The sequence below is a fragment of the Ahaetulla prasina genome, chromosome 8 (assembly GCF_028640845.1).
Source record: "Ahaetulla prasina isolate Xishuangbanna chromosome 8, ASM2864084v1, whole genome shotgun sequence".
In the NCBI taxonomy this organism is placed as follows: Eukaryota; Metazoa; Chordata; class Lepidosauria; order Squamata; family Colubridae; genus Ahaetulla; species Ahaetulla prasina.
In genome coordinates, this window is record NC_080546.1 from 29,235,587 (window position 1) to 29,262,028 (window position 26,442).

At 39.2% G+C, this 26,442-nt stretch overlaps 1 protein-coding gene across 1 annotated transcript in view; it reads left to right on the plus strand.

Annotated features, from left to right (window-relative positions):
• The first annotated feature begins 4,217 nt into the window (after positions 1-4,217).
• The window catches only part of MCUB (mitochondrial calcium uniporter dominant negative subunit beta), a 51,455-nt gene continuing 29,230 nt past the window's right edge, over positions 4,218-26,442 (plus strand). The window contains exon 1 of the mRNA XM_058193258.1: positions 4,218-4,553. Within this exon, the coding sequence (XP_058049241.1) occupies positions 4,407-4,553 (147 nt within the window). The 5' untranslated portion in view covers positions 4,218-4,406. The remainder of the gene's footprint in view (positions 4,554-26,442) is intronic.

Genomic DNA, 26,442 nt, shown 5'->3' on the forward strand with positions numbered 1-26,442 from the left:
CATTACTTTTCTACATTTGGGAAGCTGGCATGCTCTAAAGTGTATCTCTATCCTCCAGCATCATTTTTTTATTTCCAATAGGTTTTGAAAGCTTCCTTTATAAATCAAAATGATGTGCAACTGTAGACCAGTTACTCAGGAAAGATAAAATGAAGTAAATATGGAGCTGGAAGAAATGCTTGGATACAATCTGGACAGTGTTTGCATCAGATAGCTACTTTGTGGATGGGCAAGTTCCATTCTGTGAGATTACCTGCTCAAATTTCCAACTCAAAAGCTGAAGAACCATCTGACGTTACTTGCTTCTTAATATAGCAGTTTATACCTTTATAGTATGTTCTAATTGGGAAGGCCAGGGGAAAATATTTCAGCTTGGTGTAGGTCAGTGACCTTTTCTGGACCGAGTATCCAAAGTGTGTGCGTGTGAATGCATGCGCATGCCTGAACCCCCAAAATGAAATGCATGCCCGGCTCCCACGCATGCGCCCCACCCTTGCACATGCACACACGCCCCCCCTGCACATGTGCCCTGTCCCACCTACGCATGCGTGGCAGAGACCTGATGCCTCGCGCATGCGCCGTGCTCCACCCTTCATGCATCATGGCAGAGACCTGATGACCAGCTGGCTGGTGGGAGGTGCATGCGCTTGCACGGCGGAGCTGAACTGGGGCGGCGGCTCACATGCCCACAGAGAGGGTGCTGCATACTACCTGTAGCACATGTGCCATAGGTTCGCCATCATGGGTGTAGATTCTCCTATTGCTATAATTTGGGGAGAAATATTGAACCTCAAAGGCATCTTTTTAACTGAACATATAACTGGTCTCTCTGAAGAACTACAGGGTAGGTCCTCAATTTGCAACCACAGTTCAGCCCCAAATTTTCATTGCTAAGCAAGACAGTTGTAAAGTAAGTGTGGCCCCATTTTATGACCTTGCCACAGTTGTAGAATGAATCATTGCAATCATTAAGTTAATAACATGGTTGTTAAGTCAGTCTGGTTTCCCCACTGATTTTGCTTATCGGAAGATCGCAAAAAGTGATCTCAGGATCCTGGGACACTGCAACCTTCATAAATATATGTCAGTTGCCAACCATCTGAATTTTGATCATCACTTTTGGATTCTGTAACAATCTTATGTGTAAAAAATGACCATAAATCACTTTTTTCAGTGCTTTTGTAACTTCAAATAGTCACTAAAGAATGGTTGTAAGTCGAGGAGTACCTGTAATTGTTTTTTCCAATGTAACTTTCCCAGTATTTATTTATTTAATGTTAGGGTTTATATGACTGCCTACCTGACATAACCCTAAAAATATGGCTAAAAATAAAAGTACCCTTCTTTCTCCTCTCCTCCCCTGTATGAGACCAAATGTCATCCCAGTTCAACCCTTATTTTAGCCCAATATGTGGAGGAATAACCATGTCTTCACAGCTTTCTGGGAGACTGAATATGTAAGGATCCCTCAAATACCAAGAGGGAGGTTTCTTCTTAACGAGAAGGCATGCTTCCAAGATCCCATCAGATAACTGTCGCTGGCACATAAGATGCATTTTTTTAAAGACTTCTCCGCCACCTATTCTTCCAGCAGGAACTCCGAGTCTAAGAAGATCCCCAAATTGCATGCCAGATCTGTCTGGGGGAAATCATTTCTCTTGCTCCAACATCACTGGAAGCTTCCATGGCTGAATATGAATTTAAATTGGAGATTCCGCCAGATCAACTTCAACATCCCAACTGTTATTTCACTCTGATTTTTAAGGACTCCTTTTAAACAGCAAAATTGCTGAGTAGGCATTTTGTCTGTACTTCAGTTTGAGTGACATGGCTGCTTTGGTGCCAATTCTCGAATCCCACACAGCCATTTTAATGGCATTTAATACCCTGGAATTGGAGGAGTAGCATGCTGCTAGATGGCATTCTCTGCCACTTTTTCTCTCCCAACCTCTTCAGCCACCCATGCTGAAAAACGCTAGCGGACTAAAAAGAGGAAACAGCTCTTCTGTCAGTTTTCCCATCCTGAGGAGTGATCACCACATCATAGTTCTGAGAACCATGGCCCAGCTTCTCTCCTCCAACCCCAAGTGGCAGGATTTATTTATTTAGAAGATTTGTATGACCAACTCATTGTCAGGGACTTATTGGCTGACAACCAATAAAAAACCCAATATAAAAGACTAAAAAAACAAACAATAATCCCCATCCCCTAGAAGCAACACACAACAAGCCACTTGATGGGCTCTATCCACTCTATCCATTCTCCAGGCCCATTGGCACAACCAAGTCTTCAGGGCCTTTTCAAAAAGCATTATTCTAATCTCTGCGGAGATGATGTTCCAAAGGAAGGGAGTCATTGTAGAGAAGGCCCTTCTTTTTGGTCCCTCCAGATGTACCTCCTTAAGGTACATCTATATGAGAGCAGCAACATTCCCTGCCTCTCTGCTTTAATGGGTCGGGGTAGATGTAACTGGGAAGAGACAATCTTTCAGATAACTGGTCCCAAGCCATGAAGGACTTTAAAGGTGACAACCAGGACTTTGAATTGCAGCCAAAAGCAAATTGTTACCCAATGCCGCTCCCATAGGAGAGGTGATATATGTGCACACCTGGGTCTGCACAAAACTCTGCAGGCCACTGCATTTTGAACGAATTGGAGCTTCCAAATGCTTTTTAAGGGCAGCCCCATGTACAGCGCATTGCAATAGTCAATAGACTCGAGGTGATAAGGCCTGAGCAGGTATTGTTAATCCAGGAAAGTTGTGCAAAGGCCCTCCTGCCCATGACTGCCACCTACTCAAGCAGCAGTCATGAGTCCAGGAGAACCCACATATTACGCACTGGGTTTGTTTGAGGTGCCACCCCACCCAAAACCAAAGGATAAATGACGAAGTGTGTCTTTCCATTGCTATTTTTCTTGACACTGGAATGACAGTCCCAACCCTCACAATCACACAAATGAAGCCACAGGAGAGCTTGAATCCTAACCCTGCCACGATAAAGATGCCCATGGTGGGCCTGCATTGCAGTGTCTGCTGACCCAACCAGTGTGAAACCATAGCATAGGCACTTTACAGCAGCACAGCTGTGGTTTTTTTCCCCCCACTGCTCTTGTGTGGGTGGGGGTCCATCCATGTACGCAATACCCTGGCGGATTGCTACCAATCCCATGTCACACTGACACATACTTGCAGTGTTCCAGAGGACTACTGGACAAAGGTCAAGCATAGCCCTGCGGTATGGCCATGACAAAGAAAGGTAGAGAGCAGACAGTTGTAGCGTGAAAGTCCATGTTCATGCCTTCGCATGCTGAAGTGGGCTTCCTGGGTGCTGGGACAAGCAGGATGAGCGCTCAGTGGAAAAACAGCAACCCAGATTGGAAGACCTGGTAATGTAAAGCTAGTTTAGGGATCGATAACTAGCACTGCTAAACTCCAGACATTTGTATTTTATTTCCTGTTGCAAGATTAGAATTATAATGGGCGTGCCATTATTATTTTTTTAATTTCCTGCCAGTTAATATGCCAACCTACACAGGCTGTTGCATGCTTCCTCTTAATATTGTGCAGCCCTGAATTCATAGCTGTTGGCAGCCGCCTGATCTGACTATTCACTATTGAGTCAGTCTCAAAGTCTGCCCTGGAGCAGCCGAATGGGGAGATGGCTAGAAATCCAAGCTCTTTTGCTGCTTTGAGGAGCTGAAAAGTTTCGTTAACTTCGGGTTGTGGCTCTCTGGTCAAGGCAATTCCTTCTTTCACGTGGTGTTTTTTTTTTTTCTCTTTCTTAGGGCCGAATCGAAAAAATCTTAACTTTTCGGGGTGACCGGGTTACTTTTTATTTTTTTTATTTAATTTGTCGAACATGTACGGGATAACAGGTATAAGTATAAAGATGGGCACGAACACATCAAATGAGTACACATAAATACTTCTAAGGACCGCATCGGGCAGACGTCTCTCGCTTCACGTTTTGCGATTTTTCAACAAACCCCGTTTAAACAAGCTTTTCCCGCAAGACAAAAGGCTGCCTTCGGAACAAGGCGGGAGGAGCAAAGAAGAACTTCGAACCTCCGCTTCGAACGAGACGCTCCCCCTTTCTAACCCCCCCCCCACCTTTCCCTCAGACCCACCCCGCGCGCGCCTTTCGAAGGGCGGGAGAAGGGGAGTACGGAGTTGAACGCGAGGAAGCCACGCCCTTTCCTTTAAAAGCCCGCCCCTTGTCTTTGGCGGCGGCAGTGGCGTTCCGGAGAGAGGCGAGCTCGCGACGGAGTCTCGCGCCCGAGCGAGCATCGCCTCCCTCAGCGGGCGCGCGCGGGCGTCGCGCTCTCCCCGATGCTTCTTCCCTCCTAGCTTAGGCGAAGGGGACGCCACTGGAGGAAGAGCGAGACGTCGGGAAGGGAGAAAGAGATGCTCTCTGCGGCTCACCGGTTGCTCCGAAGCTGCCGAGGGAGATGGCGAGCCCCGTCTCGGATTCCGATGCTTCCTGGCCCTCCTTTGGCCGAGGGAGGGCGAAGTCCGGGCGGCTGCCTTCCCCTCCGAAGGGTCCGGTTGCAGGTGAGGCTAAGAAACTCGCCCTCTCGAGAGCGGCGGCGGACTTCGTTGCTCTCCTTCCCTTTCGGGTTTCAAGGCCTTAAGGAAAGAGTTTTTGATTGCACCCTTCCCGCCGGGCAAGGGAGGGAAGCTGGCAAGGCGGCGTTAACTTCTCTGGCGTTGCTTCAGGAAAGCCTGGAACTTAAGCCGCCCTTCGGGAGACGCTGGGCGAGAGGAGGCGAAAGTTGGACTTGGCTTGGGGAGGGACGATGTGAGGTAAATGAGCCTCCTTTCGCTTTCTCCGCCCCGGTCCAGTCCCCGTCCTTCTTTTTTTTCCCCCCCTCAAGATTTGGCGAAGACAATCGCCGTTTCTCCCTGGAGGAGAAGCCCGGGTCCTCGTGGCGCGGAGGAAAGAGGAGGAAACAGCCCCCCTTGGCGGGTTCTTCTCTCTTCTCGCAAACATTTTGGATTCTTTCGCTGATGGAATAACTTGGATGTTCAGGAAAAATAGCATCCTTGTTAAAAGTTTTCCGTTTAAAGAAAAGAAAAGTTAATCTGCTGGCATTCAAACAGAGTGGGCGTCTTGAGTACAATTTCCACAGAATCGGATCAGAAAACATCCTGTTAAAGAGTCTTCAGTCATGGCCTCGCTAGTGGTTTGTAATCAGAATAATTCAAACCGTCTTGTGTTGGGTTGGCTAAGGGGAAATAAGGACAGCCTCAATGGTGTCCAAGCTATAGCTAAGTTGCCACAGATCATGAAAATAATGAAGGAATGAGCTTTATTCCAGTGCTCTGAATTGCAATATAGGCAGGCATTTTTTTTAATCTAGGCTGTCGTTGGTAAATTCAGAAAAATAGATTAATTCAATAAACCAGGGTTTGTTACTTGGAGGTTGGTGTGTTGTACAGAGCTAAACCATAGATGATTTTGTTCATTGCTAATTAAAAATGGATGTGTGCCAACCCATATTGTTTTCTTTGGTGCTTAGAAACTGTTGTAGTTTCAGAATGTAGGCATTCATAGTTCAGTAATCTCTGCTTTCTGTTAAAAGCTAAAATAATACATAGTTTTAGGCCAACTTCTATTAATATACTTACAGTTGGGAGAAAGTTCAATAGTATACTCCTTTTGCAGCAGACTGAATAATGAAGAAATGTAGAATGTATTTCATTTGACTAACATTTTAATCTGTAGCTCTGCCTATTTTTGAATGCTCTCCTCATTAATTAGGCTCCAGAACATTTAGAAATTCTATGACAGTTACTTGAAGGGACTAATCACTTCAACTGAAGAACATTGTGATCAAAGGAAAAAAGGAAATTTAGAAAAAGATGCTGCAGTATTAACGGTACTAATGAACCAGCATCCAAATTAATACAACTTTCTATCATAATGTTACGTGCTTTTGAAACCCAATGATTCCAAACTGATCAACAGAAGTTCCTCTATCAACAATTTTATACATACATTTTGCTAAACCTTCATACAGTTTAATAGGAATTTCTCTGTTTGTGAGTTTCTGGGCATTTTAGGAACAAATGTATTTGGCAGAGGTTATTGCATTGTTTGGGGAAAATAGGATTGAAAGTAACCAGCATCAAAACCTTTTTGGCTCAAAATATCGACCCACTATATCTACCACTTTTGAAATAAAAATAATTGTTCATGAAAACAAATCCTCTAAATAAGATCTTATATGTGAAGTTCCTAGTGAGTCCCCTTGCTATTATAGAAGGCTTTTAGTTAATATAAAAAGGTTAATCTTGTTAACATTAATCCAAAATTTTATATATCCAGCATTTCTGGGATACATCATTATGTAACTAAGTAGAACCTGTCATAACAGTTTATTATCTGTGTAAGTTTCTATTTGTTTTTCTCTTCATATTGAGTAGTTCAGCAGTCAAGGGTAGAATTGGAGGGGCAAGCCTTACGATGGTCATATTCGCTTACAGTTTTATTACTGGGATGAACATCTTGCAGTCCCAAGACTCCAGACCTCCTTTTTTGTAACCCTTTAAATCTTCTTTGTCTATGACTGCTGAAAATAGAATTTCCTCCCAGTTTGAGATGGGAAATGTTTGTTTTGAATATCAGAACTAAATGTATATAGAGATTCTCAGTCATCCAGGTCATAGTGTCCCACAGGTGCTTTTTCAAGAGGCAACTGGACTTTCTGATATTTCATTGAAGACATTTCGCTTCTCATCCAAGAATCTCTAGAGAGTTGAAGAAGCTTCTTGGATGAGAAGCGAAACATCTTCAAAGAAAAACCAGTTGTCTCTTGAAAAAACACATTTGGGACAACTAAATGATAGTCAAAGCAGTTTTGCACATAAGTCAGATCTTCCGGTTATCATTGTCTTTTATATCAGCAGTCCCCAACCTTTCTGGCTTTCTGGACTGCCAGGTGGGTAGAGGGGATGGTTCCGCATGAGCACAGCTCCATTTATGTGAACAGCAGGCACACACACCTGCCACTCACATGAATAGAGCTTTGGGCTCACCCCCTGCACATTTAGGTGGAGCTGCATACACGCTCGCCTGCAACTTCCATGGCCTGCTTCCAAACAGGCCATGGTCCAGTACTGGGCTGCAGTCCAGGGGTTGGAGACCCCTGTTTTAAATAGTATTTGGGAAGGGAAGTTATTTGTTAACTCAAATGACATGCGTACATGATAGTCTACAGCAGATAATTCAGAGAATTAATTTGAGCTCATTCCTGAGTTAATGCTTATAGGTCAGTGATCAACAATATAGCACTATCGACAGATCTCCAAAATTACTTGTATATTCTTATGTGAGCTCATGTAAGATTTGATGGAAATATTAGATGTAGACTGACTTTTAGCTACAGACCTTCCCAGCAAACAGCAAATTTTGAAGCTCCAGGTAAAGATGATTCATTTTAGGATGAGTAACCACAGTTTGCATGTTGGAGGTTCCTAAAGGAATGCTGAGAAACTGTATTTTAAAGAACATTTGAGGGAGGGGTGCAGAATAGCCCTTCTCTGCTTGAGGCTGTAGAGACCTAGCACCAATCAAAACACTTTTTGTGAAGCAATTGATCAACACTGACAGGGTCAGCCACTAGTATATGAAAACAAGAGCAAACTCCACTTCCTTCTAGTACTGATGATGTTACCTAGTTTGGTAATGAAATATCTGCAAGAAAACCATTAAGCTCAGAGAGCCCCAAGGACCCCACAGTTCAACCCTGCGTTACAAATATTCTATCGATAAATACTTTTTGGTTGGAGGGACTCAGAGCCTGCCTTATATGAGATGGTTCCCAGTGGATTTCATTCTAAATTTTGATATGATTTCTGTAAATAAGGAATGTAGAATTATAATGGATGAGTCTTTGATTCTTCATACATCAAAAAAATACAAAGCGAATAAAAAGCAGATTTGAAAAAAGAAAAGGCTCAGGAAAGAAAAAGAGTGAAAGTGTAAGAAAGAAAGACAAGAAGGAAAACCAAAAAAGAATGACTTCCAACTTTCTTTGGTACAGATATAAGTAAAAAATATATCAAACTTTTATTCTAGATTAACATTTGTCTACATTATTTCCATAATCCCGTATCTAATCAACTTTTAATTTCAATTTCTCACAAAAAGTCCAGTAATGGTTCATATCACTTTAATCACTATTTGTTAAGGAAACCACAACTTATTTATTTAATTGCACCAAACTCTAAATAAAACAGGAATGGAAAATCCTAAACTCTAGTGTAGACCCATGCTTCTCAACTTTGGCAACTTTAATGTGCATAGACTTCAATTCCCAGAATTCCCAAGGCAGCATGAAGTTTACCCATCTTAAACTTGCCAGGACTGAAAAATGTTGATATACAGATATGGATTTTTTCATTCCTTTTACTGCTTCTTACTTACGAGCAATCATAATGCAAAATCCTTACTTCCATCCCATTCCAGAGCAACCACAATTCCCTCACTAACCTGCTTTCCAGCTCTGTTCTCCTGCACGCAGGGCAACAAAAGAAGACCATGTGACTACCAGTTTTTTAAAAAGTACAATCAGACCTTCCAACTAATCAGGGAAAAAAAGATTTCACGAAGTTAGAAGACCTGACTGAACATTGTTTTTACTGGTAGTCACATGGTCTTTTGTTGCCCTGCATGCCAGAGAACAGAGCTGGAAAGCAGGTTAGTGAGGGAATTGTGTTTGTTGCAGGATTCTGCAAAAGGTCATCCAGGCCAAAAATGAGTTACATGGGGGCATGCACGGCACTCCCACACCCCATTTTCACTAGCAGAGGCACCGCGGGCCAGTCCTTTAATATTTCCAGGCCGGCCCTATGGGCCGGATCTAAACACCCTGCCAACCGGATCCAGCCCGCAGGCCTTGAGTTTGACACCCCTGCTCTATAAGAATCTGAACTACTGACAGCCAAAAGAAATTGGCAATAGAGAAGAGTAGAAGTCATTCAAGATGAGCAGGACTTTGATTGCTTGTGGGCGCGAAGAGACTCATGACTGATGATGCATTTGACCCCTCCCTTGGGCTCCGTCTGGTCATCTCCTATAAAACCACTGAGACTGGGTTCTCTCTGGGTTCCGAGTAATGGCCCAATCAGTTCAGGACTCAGCCACAGAAGCTGTGGCTTTTCTCAAAGATCTGTTTTATTGGGTACGTCATTGGCACGTTTCAGCTAAAGTCGTTTTGAGAGTTGACACTGGGATGACTATTGTCTTGTCAAATAGATCTTTTTAGAGTAGGTTAGGCTGCATCCATGTGTTTAATATTGGTTATTGTACTGATATAATATCTGCAACATGAGAAAAATTTGTGCTTATTTTTTATTGAAACATAAACTTGTCATTGTAAATTCTTAAATCACTAGCAAATATCCACAATAGCTTCAAAACCCTATAAAAACAAAGATACCATGTTGGTCTATGGAAAAACCTCTGAAATATTTCACAGAATGTCAGCAATATACTCTTCTAGTCTGATGCACAGTTAGCAATCTCTTTTTCAAATTTTGTTAGAATTGAGTATGTAGATTGAATTGGAAATAGTCCAGTTTTTTCATAAATGCTTATATAAACATGAATTTTCATGTTGCTTTTAAAACTAAGTGTATTTACAATGCTGCATTTAAAAGAATACTACAGCTTCAAGCATTTTGGAACAAATAAGCATAAATCTGTAAAACTTAAATAATCAGATTTATGAAGAACCAATTGAATTCCTTTCTTGGAATTATGGAAATGTATGTATGCTACTATTTGGGGAAATTCCTTTAATTTTTCTTTTCTACTCAGTAAGTCACCATACATCACCTCTTCTGTTTATTAATTCTCTTGCTTCAGTTTGAAGAGAAATGCAGTTAAGCAGGTTTTAGTAATTTGGAAATACTCTGCCATGTTTAAATAAGGATTAAATGAAAATGCTTCTAACAATACCAAACAATGTGTGTCGAATTTTTCTTTCAGAATTAAACTCAATTCCCAATTATCAAATAGCTGCAAACCACATTCAACAGTTTTCATAACTGCTGCTCATTTTGGCTTCCGGGTAAGGGCTGATGACAGGTTATATGCCCTGTGAGTAGCTCTGCATGTGGGGACACACCTGCAATGGAATCATCGATGTGATGGAATATACACACCTGTAGCAGCAGAGGAAAGAATTTGTCCATCTTTTTGCTAGAAGGAAACTGGAATCAAGAGGCTGCATGATGGGAGGGAAAGGAAGAGGTTCAAAGTAACTATACAACACTTGCTATAATAAGATATAGATATATCTTTCAGGATATATCTAGTAGAACAGGGGTGTCAAACTCAAGGCCCGTGGGGTGCTTAAATCTGGCCGTGGGTCCGGCCTGGAAATAGCAACGCCCCGGCTCTTGGTGCCTCTGTTAGCGAAAATGGGGCACAGGGGTGCCATGGCGGCCCCTGCGCACCCCGTTTTTGGCCTCGGCGGCCTCCTGGAGCACTCTGCTGGCCAAAAGGGGACAGTGATTTAAAAAAAAACCTAGAAAACTTTTTTACAGAAGTGCCTTTGAAAATAGTCATAGTAAATAGACTAGCAGATCAGACCTTTGTGGGAATGCTGATTTTCTACTATTAAGAATAGTAAATAATTGCTGAAGTTTACAAAACAAGGAAAGGATATGAGCTAAATTGTGAGACTAAGTCGGACTAAAGAGTTATATATATAGAAAGGTAAAGAAAACAAACACAGAGAGAAACCTCCCTTTTACTTTTTCAAAATTAATTCACATACTTTCACCTCACAATGGTAATCACAAGAAAAGCTGCTAAATTAGGAGACGTGTGCAGTGGCTCATGTTGTAAGTTGTTCTAGTGAGTAATGTAATCTAGTAATGTCCAAGATAAGGACATTTCACCAGATTCTTTCAGAAAATGTTCGAAGAATTTTGCAAAAAGATGACTGCAATGATTAAAAAGGAAATGAAAGAAAGATTTGCAAGAATAAAAAATATATAAAAGAGGAAGTTAAGAAAATCGAAAATCGAAATTGTATGATAAGAAAGTAGATAAAGCTTTTATGAATCATGTGTTGAGAATTTCTCTTCTGCGTGTCTGGAAAAAATATTATTATAAGTTAAATTATAAAATTCCTATATGGGCAAGTCCTCGGCATGCAGTAGAGAATATAAATATAGAACAGGAACAAGAAATGATTACTTATAAAGATCTTTTATATAATGAGAGGGGAAATTTACAACTAAAATCTTTGGAGACATTAAAAGAAGAAGGGAGGAATTATACCTGATTTCAATATGGACAGTTAAAGGCTAGATGGAAAGAAGATCAGAAAATTGGTGTTATTCAAAATGAAGAAAATTTGGTTAAACAAATTAGAAATCAAACCCAGGGGCATATAAAGAGATTGTATACTGTGTTGATAGAAATAGATTCTGAAAGAGATTTAATAAAGGATTGTATGATAAAATGGGCACAGAATATTCAAGAACCAATAATGTTGGAAACATGGGAAAAATTTGGTTAGAAATGTTAAATTTACGCAAGCGCAGAATTTAAGGAAAATTTTTATAAGATGTTTTATAGATGGCATTTAGATCCTAAGAAATTATCATGTATGTATCCAGATATGCAAGCGAAATGTTGGAGATGTAATTGTGATGATGCTACATATTTTCATGTATGGTGGACTTGTAAGAAAATTAAGTCTTTCTGGATAAGAATTTGGTGGATTATGCAGAATGTTCTGAAGAAGAAGATAAAGTTCCTACCACAATTTTTCCTTTTGGGAATAACAACAGACTGTACAGTGATTGAGACTAAATTGATTTTGAACTTAATAACAGCAGCAAGACTGTTGATTGGACAATATTGGAAGAAAAAAGAATTACCCACAATAGAAGAATGGATATTGAAAGTTTCCAATTTGGCTGAGATGGCTAAAATCTCAGCCTTCTTGAAAGACAGTACTCAAGAAAAATATCTAAATGAATGAAAGAATTGGATTGATTATATTCAAAATAGATATCAGATTAAGAAATTTCAGATTGCCTTTGAATGAAGGACGTTGTTTTTGATTTTAATGGAAGAAGTCAGGTTATATGAGGAGAAGGATTATAATTGTGTTAGATTTTAAAAATTTAATGTATGACTGTTTGTTTATTGAACTATACCTTGTGTTTGCTCCGGGAAGTCGGGGGGGGAGGGGGTTTTGGAGGGAGGGGGGAAGGGGGAGGGGAGGGGAAAAATTTAATTGTTGTTGTAAAACTTTTTTAATTAAAAAAAAAAGAAAATCGAAAAATCTATACACAGAGGTGTCAAACCCACGGCCCATAGGCTGGATGCGTCACGTGCTGGCCCAGCCCGGTTTAGTGAAGAGAGAAAAAGTCCTGAAACTTCACATGATAATGCCGTGATGACGTGAGTTTAACACCCCTGCTATACAGCAACTTGACTGTGGACTTAAAGTAGTGACAAAATGGAAGCTGGAAAGTAAGACAGAAGTTATAAATAGAAAAATAGAGAAAGATGCCAGAGTTGAGTTGAAGCTGGTTCCTCCCCTTCCAGACCCTTGTTACAAGAGTACCATCAAAGGAAAGAAAACTGAAGGAGTATATTCAAACAAATTGATTGATGGGGATCTAGCACATGAAGCTTGAAAACTTCCTTTATGCTGAAGGCAGTCCTGCCTAAAAGATATTTCAAAAGAAAAAAGTGTTAAATTAGGAGGCAAAGGTATATTGTGTTAAATGCAATGCAAAAATGGCAGAAATTGTAACTTTAGTTCTAAACGATTTTTATAAGTGCAGTTGAGCTCAGAATCAATATTTTGACGTAATAGCCTTTTCTTAATTCTTTTCACATTTTAGTGGAAACAAGATATGGATTAAATAATTCTTGCACAGTTCTGCACTCTCTAACTTCAGAGATCAAAACAGTTCAGAATTATGTAAACTGATATAGAGATTAATACATCTATATAAACCCATCAGATTGTGTAGCACATTAACAAGCATCCCACATTATTTCCGTTTGTTTTTGCTTCATAACTGCTGTGCTAACATTTTATTGACATAAAATGTAATGTTGCTTTCCTGATTAGAAGAACTGCAGACCAGTTACCTCTTAGATCCATGGAGAAATTCCCTTTCCTGTTCTGTTTCTCTTTTTGAAGGTTAATTGAAGGTACCTCAGTCCAAGCTATCGGACTTCAAACCATGTTATCACATTCTTGGGTTAAGAATTTAATGGCATTTATACTTGGTCAAGCCTAAAGAGGGAAGGAATTTGTTCCATGGTGTGCTGGGTGCATAATATGAAACTGGATGCAAATTTGAAGACATGTTTATTTTGACTATGTCATGTACATCAGTATAACAACTCCACCCTATTGCCAAATACTTTATCAAATTTCTATTCCAAATCTGTTCATAAAATGGGTCTATTTTGCTGCTGCTTCTGGTAGAATAGATTGCATGGATCAAACCCATAGTAGATTACAGTCTGAGATAATGTTCATTTTTCCTTATAGTTTTACTATCCATATGGCAATTACAGGTAGAAATACCAAAAGTTATTGTTGGTTAATCATCTTTAAAATGTCTCATTTAATGAGTTAACATTGGTTTTATTGTAAGTGAGCCTTTTTAAGTAATTTGTAAGAAGCTTCTATTATAGTTCATGTGTGTTCCTGATTCTTGTAATATTAGAATAGTGGTCGTAATAAAATATGTTTAGAGCATCTAATACATTATGCTTATGTATTAAAAATAATCTTAATGCTTATTGGGATGTTACTGCATCAGTTCAGAAACTGGTTTAAAACAGTGTGAAGTTACACTTGCATATTGCAACTAACCTTCTGTGATCCTAGTCATCCAGAACCAGTTAATAAAACTGGATTAGACCATGATATATTAACCGGTCTTTATATTTGCGGATTATGGATTGTGTCTTGACATGCTGGTTTATCCAGTTGAAGGATAAACAAACAATGTATTGTGTACAGACTAGGTCATTTTGTACTCTAGTCTATGGAGATTCTTAGTCTTCTAGGTCATGGCTGTCTTAAAGGTGCTTTTTCAGGAGGCAACTGGATGTTTTTGTTTTTTTTCTTGAAGACATTTTGCTTCTCAGCCAAGAAGCTTCTTCAGGTCTGATTGGTTGGTGGGGAGTGGAAGGATTTGTATTCCTTGCAGATAGCTGGTCATTTGCATTCTTTTAGAGAGTCTTTGATGCCACTTGGAGGTTTATCTGTGTCCTCAGGGTCAACTGAATATTGAAAATGGGTGTGGAGCCTTCTTGGCTGGAGGATGTTTTCTGTCCTGTGTCCCTTCACTGTTGAAAACAGGTACAGGCTGTTGGGGATGAGTCTGTGTTGTCTGTATCTCAAACTGAAGTGCAAATGCTTCCTGTAGTCTGCAATTTTTCTGGAAATCCGTTCATACTCCCACACCGTTGGAAGGGTTGTTCATCCCAATTTGTATTCTAGTGTTATGCTATGGCCTGGGTTTATTATGGAAGTAATTAGGTATATTTCAGTACTTCTGTGAAATCCATATATGCCCAAGAAAGGAAATTATAATTTGGTATCTGAACAGAACTCCCTTTTTTCCTATAGTAGCTCCTTTAATAGTGCCAAGCTTTCAACAGGAAAAAATCATGTTACCATTAAATTAAAACATACATCAGGACAATGTTACATTAAGAATCTCTATAGTCAGTTACATTAACAAACAATTGGAAGAAAGGCCATAGCAGGAAAATGTGAACCAAGTTCTTTTCTTGCCATTTAAATGTCCACTAGACAATTTGTGGCTCCTTGGGTTAGCCTTTCATCGGTATTTCCTTATTAAATTCCTCAGTGCCTTTAACAATGACCGAGTTTTTAATATGCCGCCTTCACTGGAAAACCTGTGATTATTCAGGGACACTATCTTCTGAAAATAGACTATATTGACTTTAGGAAATGTTCAAGAAATGATTTAAGATATTCTGTATTATGTCATAAACTGCTTTGTGGCGATTTTAATGTCATAAAATATTTTATAAAATTTGTCAAATTTAAGCCCCATGGTAATCATGGATCCCAGATTTTGGGTGCATTCTGTAAGCTAGCCCATTTGAAGTACCTTGGTTCAAGATGTTTTGCCCCACGGTGAACCATTTTATCTAGTTACAGGTTTAGAATCAAAGTTTTGGTAATATGCAGATACAAATGTTTTGCCTTCTAGACCTCTTGTAACAGCCATTAGCTTGGTATTCCTTAACTTATGATCAAAATTGAGCCCAAAATTTCTGTTGCTAAGTGACACATTTGTTAAATGAATTGTGCCCCATTTTACAAATTTCCTTACCACCATTGTTAAGTGAATGACTGCAGTTATTAAGTTAGTAACGCCATTGTTAAGTAAGTGAATCTGGCTTCCCCATTGACTTTGTTTGTCAGAAGGTTGCAAAAGGTAAATTGCATGACCCCGGGGCACTGCAACCATCATAAATATGAGTCAGTTGCCAAGCATCTGAATTTTGATCACGTGACCGTGGGGATGCTGCAACGGTTGTAAGTGTGAAAAATGGTCATGAGCTACTTTTTTCAATGCTGACTTTGAACAGTTACTAAATGAACTGTTGTAAATCGAGAACTACTTGTATTTTGAGTTTTGGCTTTGCAGTTCATGAGGCTTGAAAAGGGGGGGGGGACGGACTAGGAAAAATTACTGCTACCAGTGTGCCAATTGATATTTTATTTCCCCAGCTTCTTACTGCTGGGTAATAATGCGTTTGGAAAATAAAGCCCACTATTTCCCTTCAGGTGTCATATTCTCATGCCCTGGTGTATAGTAGTGTAGTTTTTTCTGTACATATAATTGTACAGTATCATGACCACATCTTAGGATATTGCTGGCTGCTTTGCACAGTCCTTTATGTGACTGCTATTTGCTAAACCCATTATTGTATGCCTATCTAGTTAGTATCTTGTTAATGTGCTGTTACCCCACTGAGTTCATTTTATAATAGATTTTGTTTTTTTTAATAAATGGGAAAGGCATTATAGCTAATCAAGATACGAAAACAACTATATGCTGCATTGTCCAGTCTCCTTTAAAAATAACATTTTAATTGCTTGGAAGTGGTCAGATTGTCTTAACACGTTTTCACAGGTGACAGATCTTGTTATTCATAATTACTCAATCACAAAGTAGTTTGACTTAATGTGCAGCGTTTCTTGGTTTGATAGATCTGTCAATTAACAATTCATTTTCCCTAATGTGTTTCTGGTAGAAGTGACATTTGAACCATTTTCATCTGCAGTGGAGTAAAAGAATGGGTTAAGTGTGGGATAAAATGGGCCGGTTTAGCTCTGCCTGGTAAGGCCTGTTATTAAGAACACAAAGCCTGCAATTACTGCAGGTTCGAGCCCGGCCCAAGGTTGACTCAGCCTTCCATCCTTTATAAGGTAGGTAAAATGAGGACCCAGATTGTTGGGGAGGCAATAAGTTGACTTTGTAAATATATACAAATAGAATGAGACTATTGCCCTATACATTGTAAGCCGCCCTGAGTCTTCGGAGAAGGGCAGGGTATAAATGTAAAACAAAAAAAAAAAAAATAGATATTTGTCATTTGGTTTCACAATTGTAGTGACTTCAGGTTTGCCTTGTTCTTTTCATAAAAAGTAATGCAGGCTTTCACTTCTATCTGTGATGCATATATTATACTTTTCATCTGATTCATATACATGTTGAGCAGGTTAAATGCCAGATGTTGATATATTAAAAAAATCTCAAGCAAATTAAACACATTTGTGTGTTAACATATAGAATTATCCCCTTTTTCCAGGATATTTCAGTATTTGAAGAAAGCAATCAGATCATCTTATTCCAGTTACAAGAGATTTGCCTCCTTCAGCACTTCTAACAACAACATTTATCCATCTTTTGCTTTTTTTCTTTCTTCAGCATAATGGAATTGAAAGTGGCATGTTGCCATCACCGTGTTTGGCTGGAAGAGAGGAAGGCTGCTATTTTCAAATGAAAAATATTTGCTTATTTGTAACTTTAATTATATAACATTATAACCATCTCAGCTTTTCTTGGAATTAACTGCAGAAGTCCACCATTTGAAAATAATTTACAAAAGCAAAATGATCTAAAAAAAATAAAAATCATGTGTTTGTTGCCTACCAGCCAAATAAATATTTATTTTCTTATTATATTTTAATCATACCTTTGTTACTTTATAAGTAACTCAAGACAGCAAATATGCTAATACTCCTTCCTCCTCCTATTTTCCTCACAATAGCCCTGTGAAATAGGTTGGGCTGAGACAGAATGGCTGACCCAAAGTCATCAGTTGGCTTTCATGCCTTAGGCAGGACTAGAACTCATCGTCTTCACCTTAACCACTAGGCAAAACTGGCTCTCTTATTATTTCAATAGCAATAAGAAATATTCCTGTTGAAAGTTCTAGCTAGTACACTTCTAACAATTTGGGACGGGCATTTTCCACCCTGAAAATATTTTATTGTTTTCAAAATATTTATGTTACCATAAAATATCATTTTATAGGCAGTCCTCAACTTCCAACCACAGTTAGGGCTGGAAGTCAGGTTCTAAGTCTTTGCAACCATAACTTAAGATACTCATATGACCAAGTGCTTTTTTGGGAAGAATTTTTGTGGTGGTTGTTAGGTGAATCACTGTGGTGATTAAGCAAATCCACAGTCACTAAGCAGATGTGAAGTCATTAAGTGAGCCAATTATTCCAAATGGGCATTTTTTGCTGGAAACTGGCATAAGTCACAAATTGCAGTTATGACCGTGAGACGTTGTAACTTATCATAAAGGTGAGCCGGTTTTCAAGCACGCAAAAAGTAGTCATGTGACGGGGGGAATTATTTTACAATGCCTATAAGTGCTTTACAGGCCATAAAGCATCCATTCCAAGTCCGTTATAATGTGGAATGCTTGTTGAACAACCAGTAAGTTAAGGACTACTGTAATGTGTTTAGCAGGTGTCTTTCTGGCTGTGTAAAGTTACCATTCAGAGACTGAGTATAGTATTAATATATATGAATCATAAAATGTCAAGAGAATTATTCTCTTCAATAGTATTTAAAATTCATCATATAAAGGGACCCAATGTGAAGCACTAGTTGGCAGATTCTGCAATCTCCTGATTTTACTTTAATGCTGTATGGCAGGGGTCCCCAACCCCTGGTCCGTGGACTGGTACCAGACCATGGCAGGCCAGTAACCAGTCCATGCAAACAAGCAAAGCTCCATCCACAAGATGCAGGCAGCACACGAAACCATGCCCCCTCCAGTCCATGGAAAAACCTTTCTCCATGGAACCGGTCCCTGGTGCCCCAAAGGCACCATAGCTGTATGGCATATTTGGTGAAAACTGTGTGGAAAGTTGTCTTATTTAAAGGATCAGGAAACAGAATTCATTAATATTTATTGTTTCCAAGAAGGAATAACACTTCTTAATTTTTCTCAGCATAATGATATAATGATTGCAAGTGCTGCTACTGGACTGTTGTATTTTTCATAAGAAGTTTATATGCTATAAACATAACCTTCCAATAACTGAATTGGAGTAGCTGCATTACAGAACATTTTGAGGCTACCTCAAGCTTCAGTTCTATTCATAAGTGAAACAATGCAAGTGCAGTATTAAATTGGAGATGGATTTGCTGCAGTGCCCTAATTCTGTGGCTTAATGAAAAATCTATTTAGGTTTTTCGTTTGACTGGATTTGCCCAGATAGCTGTCCCAGATTTCGATTTGATTGAGAAAAGAGGCAATGGAATATTCTGACCTATGAATGTAGCATCTGTTTCTGGCTCATTAAAGCAGTTGTGCTTTTTCTCAAGACTCAGTGACTTTCCTGGAAGCCTCACTGCAGCAGCCATGCAACTCTGATGCTGCTACAGCTGCTTTAATAGATTGTAGATGGGTTCTGTGTTCCAAAACATTTCTCCCACACTATATCTATAGCATGACAGAATTCAAATAAACAAGGATTGGAAATATTCTCTTTAGATGCACATTAATTTTAGATTGGTCTATCAATGGTCCATTTAATTTTGAAGTCCATTAAAGACCAACATAATATCAAAATGCAAAAGGATATTCTTAGGTACACTGTATGAGTTTGATCTTAGCTCGGTTTAATTGGGTTCCTGTTTATTTTTGTACTCAATTCAATATGCTGGGCAAATTTTTTGATCCAGCAAGTGGTTTGGAAGGAATCTTTCTCTTATATCATCTGTTTTAAATTAATCAATACCAGAAACATTTCTGGAGTTGATTTCTTCTGTGGTGGTATCATGGCTCTGGAATATTGAAACCTATTGTTACTGTTCTTTTAGAATTTACTTAGCTTCTTATTTTGGTGGGCTTTTAATGTGTAATATTTCTTCCTTTTTCTTGCTTAAGAGTTTTATGTATGTAAGTTTTAGAATAGCTGGGATTTGTATTGATTTATGATTGTTTCATAACATAATGATCCGTAATATTTGAAATACTTCTATTAATAGCCTCCTTACTTTTCTGATGGGTTCTTACAAAGGCAGACTGGAGACTTCATCAAAATTAAGGAAGCAATTGCCTTTAATACTCCTAAATTGAGGCAGATAATGTGGGAGAGTGTGACAAGGAGAAAGTAGTATTTATCTTCACTTTGAAATGTTCCAAGTACAGATTCCCAGGTTTTTGTTGCTATTTTGTGACTACCAACTCAGTCACAGCTAAAAACTAAATAGTTTTTAAATGTGCTTGGTTGGGCTGAGAGACCAAGGCACGTCCAACAGTAAAAAGTAATCCTTTCTAAATTTGGATAGAGGTATCATGTGAAGAGAACAGCTATTGTCTATACAGAATCGAGGCTTGTTTTTGTCTTTGATAATATCAGATATTTCATACTTATTCCTATTGCATTCCAGGAATGTAATAACCTGGAGGAGAGATTTTCAAGAGAAAGGAGCAGCTAAGCAGGATCAATGAAAAACTATATAAATGATTTTATCAGAAAAATATAAATTAGGTACTTTAACTTTTACCTAGTCCTATATAAAATTAGCTTTTTGCACAAAATGTCTTGATAATTCACTTTTAATATATTAAAACATTATTACTCAATTTTACTTTTCAAAAAATTATATGCCATAGCCATAATCCCCACTGCAGATTGATAATGGAGAAAAATTCCCTCTTCTCAGAACTAAACATAGGCAAAGAAAGAACAAAGGTAAATTCATGTAATAAAGCTTCTCAATAGATGCTACACATTTTTATCAGAGGGGAAGAACATTTAAGACAAAACACTTGTGACATACTAGCACAGAGGATTAGGAAGGTATGTCCAATGAAGCAATATTATATATATGAAACTCATGGCTTGAAAATAGTTTTCAGTATAATTGAAAATTTGCAGCATTCAATGTATAGATGATCACTGAAGAATGAGCAATGGTAAATCTAAGGAAGGTAATGTTCAGTTAGTAATAACAGATCTATGCTATGTTGAATGATTGCCTTATGGTAGTGCATTACCAAGAATGGTAAAATGTAATATATCATTTTAGATGTCACTTCAGATATTTTCAAAGTAGTGGAAAAAGCCTGCAAACATTGCACAATGCGTATTTCCTTTGAAAATACTGATGTCTCATGCAGTGGCTTACAATCCAGTTAGTCATAATATTTCGTATTAGGTCATGTGGTTGAATAATTTTCCTTCCAACCCCCCACCCCCGTGGAGCTTGTAGGATGAGCTTGTAAGAAGAATTGAAAATAAAGACAAGAATGTGTTTATGACCAGGGGCTAGAATTGCCTTGCTCTGGTGCATGTTTCAGAAAATCTTGCTTTTCTGTTAAGCTATGAATCAAGGAGTGAATGTTCAGAATTGCAGTGAGAGAATTAAAATAGGGCCAGATTATAATCAGGCCTTGCTTATTGTGGCTCTCCTGAGGAAACACTGAAGATGAAAATGGGACAATTGAGTACAAGAATTAAATACTTCTGCAGTTAAATACAATAGTTGAGCTGCCTCCTTCCTTAATTAATAGTGAACAGACTTCTTTTAATAATTTCCAAAGCTTTTTTTTTGGCCTACAAAACAAAACCATTATCTCTTATGTGAGTTTAAATTTGTTGTTTTGAAGAACATTTTTATTTGTTGTAGAATCATTTCCTTTTTTATTGGTTGTGCATATAAATATCTTAAAAATAAAGGGTTTCATGGAATTATTTGTGATTAGAAATTTCAGATGCGTTGGCTTTTTCATTTGAATGAAATCAAAATAATCAGGTGATGCGATTTCTTTATTGTATCAAACATACTGTCTATTGACTCATTCTGCATCTCTCACACATAACCTTGCTCTCTCCCTAACCCAGCAACAGCCACTTACCTAAACAGAAAAAGAGAATAATTATGGGCAAAAAAGCAGTAGGAGCAGGAGTGACTTTCAATGTCCTACTGGCTTCCCTTCTGACTTCCCTTATGGGAAGTTGGCAGGGAGTGTTGTGACAATCACTAGACCAGGGGTTGGGAACCTGCAGCTCTGGAGCCTACAAGCGGCTCTTTGGGCCCTCTGCCACAGCTCCCTGTCCCATCACTGGTTCGCCCTGCCCCTCTTATTTCTTTTTTGGACTCCAGCCTGAAGCGTCAGGAAGCGAAGGCTGCTTTATGCATAAATGTGGTGTGAAGGCAGGTACAGGGCAGCTTCACTCCTGCACTTTCCTCCCCTCCTCTCGTAACCTCCTGGCCGGCTGTGGCTGAGCTGGGAGTGTGCACATGCACAGAGAGACCCTCCATAAGTGAGCTGCTGCCCGTCCCACGTGTGCCTTTTCTGAGTTTTGGCGCTTGCTTGAGCAGGATCTCCCCACGGGTGCACATGCTCCCAGCTCAGCCACAGCTGTCCTGGGCATCCTGAAAGGAGGAAGGAGAAGAGGGTTGCCAGAGAGTGCCACATTTGCATGTAAGGCAGCCTTCGCTTCCTGACACTTCAGGCTGGAGTCTCCCTGTGCGTGCGAACACTCCCGGCTCAGCCACAGTCAGCCAGAGAGTTACGGGGTGGGGGTGGGGGAGGAGGATGGTCACCCGAAGGGAGGGGGAGAGGCACACACACACACACGTTGAGAGAGAGAGAGAGACATAGTGATACACAGAGCAGGGGTGAGAAAGACATAAAGAGACACATAAAAAGTGATACACAGAGAGGGGATCAGAGAGACACATAAAGAGTTATACATAGGAGGGAGAGAGACAGAGATACAGAAGGAGAGACACAGAGGGAAGGTAGGGAGAGGAGGAGAGAGACATAGAGAATAGTTTTGTGGCTAGGTAGGCATGGCTAGGTGGTCATGTGACTGGGTTGGAGATAGTGATGAGTTGGCCACACCCACCCAGGTTTTGTGGTTCCCAGTGTGTTTTTTTCTTGTAGGAAACAGGTCCAAGTGGTTCTTTGAGTGTTTAAGGTTGCCGACCCCTGCACTAGACCATGGCTGATTGCTGAAGTGGCCACATTTCCAAATGTCAATCTCATGGGAGTACAGGAGAGTTTTAGCAGCATATAGATGGGAATTTTTGGAATCTACCTTCAAGAATTGCTGTGGGGAGGGCATTAAAGCATGCTCATGTTCCCTGGAATTTAAGGAGTTATGTGATACAGCTATATTATTGGCATAAATAAAGATGGTTCTTTTTTGATAAATACTTCCACTTATACTTCTAGGAATAAGTTAGTCAAGCAATAGTTTATGTTGGATGAAATAAAGATCATAAATATTATCTAAAGTTGTTCCCTCTAAGTTAGTATCAAGTTCTCTGTAGCTTTCTGGAGGGTTGGGTTGGGTTGGGTTGGGCTGGACTTGGATCCTGATTTCTGCTTCATCTCTACAGTAACTATATTCAGCCATCCAAAATTACCTGTTTCTGAAATCTTTCTGAATTTGAGAAATACATCAAGAGCCAGCAATTTCCAATGCAGAGATGGAGCTATATAATCAACAGCCACTCAACTTACAGTCATGAAATACACAACAAAATATCTGCTGAAACATAATAGGGAAACAAGCAAGAGGATTGTCATGCTCTAGGGATTGAGAGGAAAGTTCCATCCTCTGTCTGAAAAAGGACAATAATTGTTTATAGATCTTTATCTACATGAGCTGTGTCATGTGTTTGAGAGATTATAGTAATAGCAATAGCACTTAGACTTACATACCGCTTCACAGTGCTTTACAGCCCTCTTTAAGTTGTTTACAGAGTCAGCATATTGCCCCCAACAATCTGTGTCCTCGTTTTACGCACCTCAGAAGGATGGAAGGCTGAATCAACCTTGAGCCTGGTGAGATTCAATCTGCCAAGCTGCTGGCAGCCAGTAATCAGAAGTAGCCTGCAGTACTGCACTCTAACCACTGTTAGAGTGCCACTGCGGCTCATATAGTAGGCATAAATTTAGAAATCATGTTAAAATTGTGAATCTGAGATTTTTTGTTGAGATTTTGCGATTGGAACCTATCATGAGAAATGTACATTTTTGTTTTAGGTGGTATGTCCCATATAAATCTACCACTTGATTAGGATTTTTTAAAATAAAAAATTCTCTAAAAAAGAATGGAATGATGACCTTAATACCAAGAAGACCAGTCAATGCTTGTGACATCACCACCTCTATTTCAGTTCCTGTTTTTTAGAATTTGAACGGCTTTTTTGGCTAATGGGAGGACTATCATTAGACATCTGAATGGATCCCAGCATATCCTTTTTAAAAAAAGGGTAAAATAAAACTATTTTAAGTATTCTTAAGTGAAAAGGCTGAATTGACTTTAACTGCTGACTGGAAAGGACTAAATGCAAAGCCTTGCCAGCTCCATTGATAAATATAACTCCATAGATATGAATTAATAAATTAAATTAGTGGGAGATAAATTCACATGTACTAACTAAAGTTATTATTGAATCATTCCGGAATGCAAAACTCTGGTGAAACTAGATAGAATGCCTTTGATTATTTTTCATATTTATATTTGTATTATATGAATCATACTTTTTAACATTTGGCTAGCTTTAATTATACATCAGATTGAAGGAGGCAGGCAAGTACTGATGGACAACTTTTCCCGTAATGACTTTTGCGGAATAGATTCTGCCAAGCCCAATCCTTTCAGGAAATGCCTGACTTTCTGCAGCATCCTCTTTCAGAAGGTAGCGGAGATCCCAAATAGATTAGCTGTTCTTGATTTGATTTTATCAGTAGAGAGGATTTAACAACGACCAGAAAGACCTGCATAAAGTCACAAAGCTAGAATGGCTTTCAAGTTAAAACAGCAAACAGTATACAAAAATGTATCTCGTTTTTCAAAAAGTATATTTTAATTATAAAATTTTAATCAGGACAGTGGTAAGTGGGATCCCATGATAAGAATAACTCAAGATAGGTAGAAGTTCCTAAACAAAGAGATACTATAATTGTAAACAGTAACAATAGTTGGAAAAATGGAGAGCAGCAGAAAAACAAAAACTATTTGACTTACACAAAAGGCTTAGTGAGTTGCTGAAAATGAAATTAAGAGCACATTAAATAGAAAGAGGATTAGATACAAAGGAAAAGTACAGACAGGTTGCCTAGAAATGTAGCATTGATATGAAGAAAACTAAAGCTTGAAATGAACTAATGATAGCAAATTCAGAATAGACTGACTGACTTTGATTGCTAGGAACATTCTGGAGTAATTCATAAAGAAATTGTTCTGAAAACTGAAAAGAAACCATGTACTGAATAAATAAAATTAGTCAGTACCCCTTAAACATTAACAAGTTGACAGATACAGATTGTTGTTTATAAGGAAATATGTAAACAAATACAATTTAGTGGTGGCAGTTGATTGCATCTGTGAGCTAGCTTGGCTGTGTTCTTAAAAAAAACACATGCTGGTAATTCTGAATTTTTAAGCCTAAATTATAATTATTTCATGTGGAAGTCTACTCTATCTGGTCTTTTTATGGCTTTTAAATTCCACTTAATCAAATTTATGTACCTGGCATGGACTGGTAGCAATTAAATTCAGATTCTTACAACCTAAATATGGGAATCGATACAAATATGCATATATAGGCAGTCTATGCTTAACGGCAGTAATTGTGACTTGGATTTCTGTTGCTAAGCAGTGCAGTAATAAAGTGAAATGGCACTTGACCACATCACTTAGTGGTGGCAGTCCCATTGATGCTGTTAAGCAAGAATTGTGGCTTATTAAGCAAGGAACTCGCATGACTTGTGAGTTCCTGCCTTATGAGGTCTTTTCAGCTTCCCACAAGCAAAGCACTGCCCTTTTCTGAGGGAGATGGGCAGTTTAGAGGTAGGAAATATTAAACAAACAAATGGTTAATTGCGAAACCAGCAGGAAGTTGACAATCCAGATAATTTTACAAGCTGGCTAGTGAGTGGGTGACTGTTATGGAGTGTAGCCTGGTGGAGGGACGCTGTGGTGCCACATAATTGCAAGTAGGTATGGGAAGGGGCACTGGAGACAGATGTGGGGGTTCTGTAAGTGGGCATACACTACAGAGTACAAATCCCTGGGAATCTAAATTCCTTTTAGCAGGCTCTTCGGGAAGAAATGCAGCAGGAGCAACTTAGGGGAGCAACTTGCAACCTTCCACATTGACTTTGCTTGTGAGAAGCCGGCAAGGAAGGTTAGAAATGATGATTACATGACCATTGCAAATGTTGTAAGTGCAAGCTGGTTACCAAGTGCCTTAATTATGACTGAAAAGGTTGTAATGGTTGGAATTTTGAGGACTATGAGTCTCCTTTGGTGCCATCGTAACTTTGAACAATTACTGAAAGAGTGGTCCTTAAGCGAGGACTACCTGTAGCCATGTTTTAGAATGACTCCTTAAAAATTAGACCGTTATTCGTTTCTCTAGAAATATTCCATGCAAGTAGCACATGCATAATTTTAAGAATGTCTGTAGAGATTCTCAGTCATCCAGGTCATGGTTGTCCCAAAGGTGCTTTTTCAGGAGGCAACTGGACACCTGCAAGCAACTCTTTTCAGTGCAACCATTCATAAAATCCCAAAGGTGTTTTCTCCAGCGTATAGGGGGAAGATCATCCATGTATGGGTAATACTCTGCTTCTCTGATTGGAGACCGAGTCAAACTTTGTTAGCCACGCCTACTCCTGCCCGGGCGCTCCCCAGTTCGACTCGGTCTTCCGATGAGTTGAGACTGAGAAATGAGACTCCCATTCTTGGATTTTTCCTTCATACGTAAGATACCATAAGTAGTATATTTCTTTATTTTATTCTGAGCGAGGCTCGGCTATTGCTGATAAGTGAACTGGAGGGTTACCAGACCCTGGTAACTTTTCCTTCCGGTAAATATCTTCTTTTCAGCCGAGGCCCCTG